Below are 6231 nucleotides of genomic sequence, written 5' to 3' on the forward strand. Positions count from 1 at the left end.
AAGTCAGCGGCAGAGGGAGCGCGGGAGAGAGGAGCACGGTGCAGCTTTGCTGGGCACGAAGGATGCGGTGCAGCGCGTTGGGGCGCTATTTAAGAGGGCTCAGCGTGGCTTGAGGCGTACTCCAAGATGAGGACGGGGCGGAGAAGGACACACGGAGTCCACGTCACACACGAACTAGAGGACAGGGACGAAGCTGACAGGCGGGCCCGGGCGATCGGCGACAAAGGAAGAGGAGGCGCACTGGCGGCTTCTGCTGCTGCGGCTGGGCCACGGATTGGGCCGCTCGGGCTGAAACCAGAGAGGGAGGGAGCACTTGGACCGCCTTGGCCCACGCGGAGAAATGAGGGGAAAAAGGAGAGCAGGCCAGGGCAAGCCTTCGGGCAGGAATGAGATTTTTTTTTCATTACTTTTCCCAAAACCTTTCTATTTTCTTTTCTAAATTCAAACCAAATTTAAAACATGAACCAAATTGAATTCCGATGTATTTTCAAGTATACCTTTCAATTCAAATAAAAATGAGCAATTTTGGTAAGTTTTCCAAAAATAAATTTTATAATTTTTTTAAATTCTTTTATTTTCAAATTTCCTTTTCTTTCTTTTCTTTTACTCCAAAGCCATTTTTAATTTCTTTCCAAAAGCAATTCAAACCATTTTGAATTTTAATCAAAACCACTCAACCAAATGATTCAAATGCACCGGCATGTATGTACATCCATGTTGCTACCTTATGATGAGTTTTAATATAATGAAAAATATTCTTTTTCCTATATTTCATGAGCACAAAATACAAAATTAAATCAATTTATACCTTTTTCGAAAAGAGCAAATTTTAGGGTGTTACATATTATAATGTTGAACACTTTCAAGTTATGATTAGATCTATAAATCCAGATATAATGTTCAATTATATGTTAATTTTCTATTTATTATAAAATAAAATTAGTACAATATGAAACACTAAATTTTATGTTGTAAGAAAAAAATCTATTATCTTACTATTTGGCCAATCAAAAGAGAATCCACGTTAAGGGGGTGTTTGGCAGGGCTCTTCGTGAGAGGCTCCTCTGGAGGAGCTTTATGGCTCCTCCAAAACGGCTCCTGCTCCTCCGTTTTTACCTGGAAAACAATTCATGCGGCAAAAACATTTGGTCAGAGAAGCCAGAGCCGGAGCCAGGAGGAGCTCGGCCAAACAGGGCCTAAATCTCAAGGTTTAGAAATTATGACATTAATTGAAGAAAATAAAATCAAAATATCAATAGAAATCTAATAAATTACACACTACTATCAATATGCAAAAATTAGTCCAAAATACCCTCTTGCCTATTCTGCTATTACCCAGTTGTACCAATATTAAGAAAAACATAAAACCAATAAAAAAAGAAAGAATAACATAAAACCAACCACACACTAAATTTAAGGTCGAAATCCAAATGATATGATATATAATAAAATACAGACATTCCTGAGATTTTTAGAAAAAGAATAAAGACATAGTAAATAACGGTAAGAATATAAAATCCAATATAAGAGAACAATGATCTATCTATATTAAGAAAAAAACACAAGCGTTCATGAGGGTTTACTTGAGGTTTTTTTTTTGCCATGTTTGTTACACAATAAAAATGTACAAGTACTTGTATCTCTCCTATTACAAGGCACGGGTCTAATTACTAGTTTTTTTTACCTTTAATATTCTGAATATCCCGACGGTATCCTGATCCCATTCCTATTAGCTGAAGGCGTCAAAGAAAGGGAAAGGGATTGACGCGTGCGCTCAATCGCTGATGCGCCCTCGGGGGCCCAGCCCGTGCAATCATCGATGAACTCATGGCTGGCGGCTGGCGAGAAGCCCCGTAACTCCGTAGGCCAGGTCCGCGACGTCACTGCTGTCGGCACCCTCTCCAATCCAATCCATCCACCGGTCAGCCGTCAGCGGAACATGATACGGTCTCCGCCCTTCCAAGCAACTGCATCTTCTTCCCTTTACGCTCACTCGCCGTCGGCGGCTACCTGCATCCCGGCGACAGCCGACAGCCTGCTTGCCGCGCTTGCATCGAGGAGACTTCGGGGACCGGCCGGTGCGGAAGGAATCGACACGGAGGTGAGTCTTTTTTCCCCTCCCCTCCCCTCCCCTCCCCTCCCCTGTACTGCCCGCCTTGATTCGACTCCCAAGGGTCAACGATTTCACTGCGATGACTTTGTTTAGCATAGGCTATCTGAAATCCCCCCTGCTTCTGTTAGAGCCGAGTCTTTCGATTTACTGACTTGGCACGAATTCATTCTGCAGTTCAGTTCAAATGGCTGCTGAATCAGAGAATGGCAACTGCGATGCTTGGGCAGCGAGAGATCCTTCTGGAGTTCTCTCACCATACAGCTTTAACCGCAGGTGGCTTCCCCCTCTCCTGATTTGGAGAAAAGTTGCGTCATGTTTAGCACTCTGAATACTGTATTCTTGCTATGCTAGACCTATTTCTTTGGGATATCTATGGACCGTATTGTTTCCATGCCTTTCTATGCAGGTTACGTTTTGTTTTCAGTGTGTTTGGTACCTGTTATCAAATGAGCACTTCCAGTGTGGAACAAGTAGTGCAGCTATTTCTGCTCGTGGTCTATCAAACGAAATCATGAAACTGCTGCTTACGATGGGCATTGGGTGAACATTTAGATCTGATGGGATTGCAGAATTTTGTTTAACGTAAATGGGCAGGATCTGCCGTTTATTAAAAAATAGGGGAAGCAGCCTAAGCCAACAATTATACAAATTGATTACAGAAATTTGAGTACAAATAACAACGTGCTTGTCTTTTTGTTCAGCTAGCTTATTGGTTTCATTTTTTATAACTTCTTCTTATGAGAGTTACTATGTGTATAATAATTTTCAGAGCTGTGCAAAGCAGCGATGTTGCGCTGAAGATCATATACTGTGGAGTATGTTATGCTGACGTTGTCTGGACACGGAATATGCACCATGATTCAAAATATCCTGTGGTTCCTGGGTAAGCGTTTTCAGAACAATACATTGAACCCCTCTAGAGGAAACAAAACATCATAGTCAGGAGTGCCGATTAAGTGTTGCCCGTTGTCCAAAAATGGTGTCTGTATTATATATTTGTCAATGATATTATTCATTGGTGCAGGCATGAGATAGCTGGAGTTGTAACTCAGGTTGGTGCAGATGTCAAAGGCTTTAAAGTGGGTGACCATGTAGGTGTTGGAACATATGTGAACTCATGCCGAGATTGTGAGCACTGCAATAGCTCTCTAGAGAACCACTGCCCAAAAGGAGTTTATACTTTCAATGGCATTGATACAGATGGAACTGTCACCAAGGGGGGTTACTCCAGTCACATTGTAGTCCATGAAAGGTATGGCTGTACTGTTTTACTTGGCTGTTCAAACAAGATTTTTTTTTATATTGATAAAAGCTAGTATAGGGATGAAAACAGGTTCCACTGTAATTTCATTTGCCTATTTGATCACACTGTGTCGTATTCAAGATGCTATGTACTTCCTTATGAGAGTAAAATCTGGGTCATTGCTGTCCATCAATTTTCATGACAGTCAATACATGATCAAAGAATAATATATGGGTCCATATAAGTCATTATTGACACCTTGATGCAGATTCGATACAACCTGTCAGATAAGGAATCACATTTTCTGTTGATTAATTTGAACTTTAGGTATTGCTTCCAAATACCCGATGGCTATCCTTTGGCGAAGGCAGCACCTCTTCTGTGTGCTGGAATAACTGTGTATACTCCAATGATGCGACACAACATGAACCAACCTGGAAAGTCACTTGGGGTCATTGGACTCGGTGGTCTCGGTCACATGGCAGTGAAATTTGGTAAAGCATTTGGTCTTAAGGTCACAGTTTTGAGTACAAGTGAATCAAAGAGACATGAAGCCATCAGCCTCCTTGGTGCCGATAATTTTGTTATATCATCAGACACACAACAGATGGAGGTACTGCCCTGGATATTGCATAATCTGAACGTACCTAGGCACCTCGTACTTCATCTGTTCCAAAATATGAGATGTTTTATAGAAAACTCTATCTTTGACCTAGTTTATAGAAAAAAAGCACTAGTATCTACAACACCAAATTTATTCTGTTGAATCTACTGTGGAATGTGTTTGGTATTGTAGATGTCAATATATTTTTCTATAAACTTGGTCAAAGCTAGAGAAAATTGACTTAGGATAAAACTAAAACATCTTACATTTTGAAAGGGAGGGAATATACCACGTTTGCCTTCTTGATAATATGACACCCCTTTTGGTGGGGTTCTTTTTATATTGCCAAAGATACAAGCACATCACATTGTTTTCACATGGAAGGAACAGATAGCAGATCACTATCTTTCTCATTATTTTGCTACTTGACTTTAAAGTTCCAGGCAGACAGTTCTGTATATGACATTGGATAGTTTTCTTATGCTGAGAATAAAGATATGTTGCTAAGTGATGTTTGTTCTGCTTTACGTGAAAACTGACCGTGAATATATGATCTCTTGCTTTTGCAGTCCCTGAAAAACTCCCTGCACTTCATAGTTGACACCGCTTCTGGTGACCATCCATTTGATCCATATCTCTCTCTCCTTAAGGTTGGTGGTGTGATGGCAATAGTGGGCTTTCCAAGTGAGATAAAAATGCATCCTGCAAGCCTTAATCGTGGTAATTCTCTGTCTGACACTCTACTAAAAAAAACGTGGTATTAGATGCTAAATTATTCAGATTTAACCTGAACTGTTTTTTAGGTGCGCGGACCTTGTCTGGTAGTGTTACTGGAGGTACAAAAGACATCCAAGAAATGGTTAACTTCTGTGCAGCGAACAAAATCTATCCAAAGATTGAGGTCATTAAGATAGATTATATCAATGAGGCTCTCACGAGGCTTGTTAATCGAGATGTGAAATACCGCTTTGTAATCGACATCGAGAACTCTTTCAAGTAGCATGCTGGTTTACATGCTCTCAATCTTTCTGTTAATATACTAGAGCAAACACAAATGTGAAAGTCATGTCAAATAAACTTGATGTAATCCTGCAGCTTTTACGATGCTAGTCAAAACCCTGTGGCATAGGCGTCAAATAGCAAATGTAAGCATCCATAATTGGACAGCAAGGGGAAATAAGTATATTGTGATGTGATGATAAAGTCGCTCTATGAATAAGGCATCATGTCGATGTGTTCCACAATATTTCCTAGTCCTAGTTTGTAGCGTGATCTGACGAATAATAGCATAGTATTCTGTTTGCAATGCCTAAATTAGCAGTGGTGTTAATTTACATGCAAATCGTTTGAGTTCACACTCCTGTCCAAGACAAACAATTTACACAAATCTTACAGTATAAATGAATCAAAATTACCCAGACTCAGCATATCTGGAGTATGTTGGAAATTAAATGAACAAGGGAAATCGGAACCGGCCTCTGTATTTAATGCAGCATATCCAAGCACAAACAAAACAGAATCAGGCTCCATTCATTGACAGAGTTGATAAAGATGTTTGCAAAGGCTGTTACATAGGGTGTGTTGAGCTCATCCTATTAATTTGAAAGCTTAAGGCTAATTTTTTAGCACACATGTTTGTTGTTGTGAGGATGTGTTTTATTGAGGATAAGATTGGATGGAAATAGGCGAGGATTCATAATTTTAGAGATAGGGAGATTGGGCGGATAGTGTAATACCCTAAAAATTTCTCTTTTCGAAATAGGATTAAAAATATTTAATTTGGTATTTTTGTGCTCATGAAAACATAGGTAAATAATAATTTTTATTAAATTAAAATTTAACATAGGGCTTAGCAACATTTTTGTGTATTCATGTCATCGCATTTTGTTTATTGTGATGAGGGTTTGATCCAAATTCAAATTTATTTAAAATGTTTTTGAAAATGGGTTTGAAAATAGAATTCATGAAAAGAAAAGAAAATTTGAAAATAACAGAATTTAAAAAGTTGTAAAAATTATTTTTGGGGAAAACTTACTAAAATTGCTCATTTTTGTTTGAATTGAAAAGTGTATTTGAAATCCTATTCAAACTTGATTTGGTTCATATTTAAATGTGATTTTAAAATAGGAAAAGAAAATAGAAAAGGAAAAACTCCCTCTCCCTCTCCCCCTCTATTCGGCCCAGCTCAATGACAGGCGGCCTGCTCCGCTCTCCCTCATTTCTCCGTGGCCCATTTTCTTCCCCGCGCAGGCCGCTTCACTCTCTCCGCAA

The 6231-nt window shown here is 39.5% G+C and overlaps 1 protein-coding gene across 2 annotated transcripts; it reads left to right on the forward strand.

Moving 5' to 3' along the window:
- The first annotated feature begins 1816 nt into the window (after positions 1 to 1816).
- On the forward strand, positions 1817 to 5163 carry LOC136521287 (probable cinnamyl alcohol dehydrogenase 1). Of its 2 annotated transcripts, none has more exons than XM_066514995.1 (7): positions 1817 to 2101; positions 2293 to 2386; positions 2883 to 2996; positions 3138 to 3365; positions 3684 to 3969; positions 4530 to 4680; positions 4764 to 5163. In XM_066514995.1, the coding sequence occupies exons 2-7, from the start codon at positions 2298 to 2300 to the stop codon at positions 4958 to 4960; spliced, it is 1065 nt and encodes a 354-aa protein (XP_066371092.1). In that variant the 5' UTR covers positions 1817 to 2101; positions 2293 to 2297; the 3' UTR covers positions 4961 to 5163. The 2 variants fall into 2 exon arrangements, with proteins under 2 accessions (XP_066371092.1, XP_066371091.1); XM_066514994.1 differs by having other exon boundaries at positions 1818 to 2101; positions 2288 to 2386.
- The last annotated feature ends 1068 nt before the right edge of the window (positions 5164 to 6231 follow it).

Source organism: Miscanthus floridulus, chromosome 18, assembly GCF_019320115.1.
Source record: "Miscanthus floridulus cultivar M001 chromosome 18, ASM1932011v1, whole genome shotgun sequence".
NCBI lineage: Eukaryota > Viridiplantae > Streptophyta > Magnoliopsida > Poales > Poaceae > Miscanthus > Miscanthus floridulus.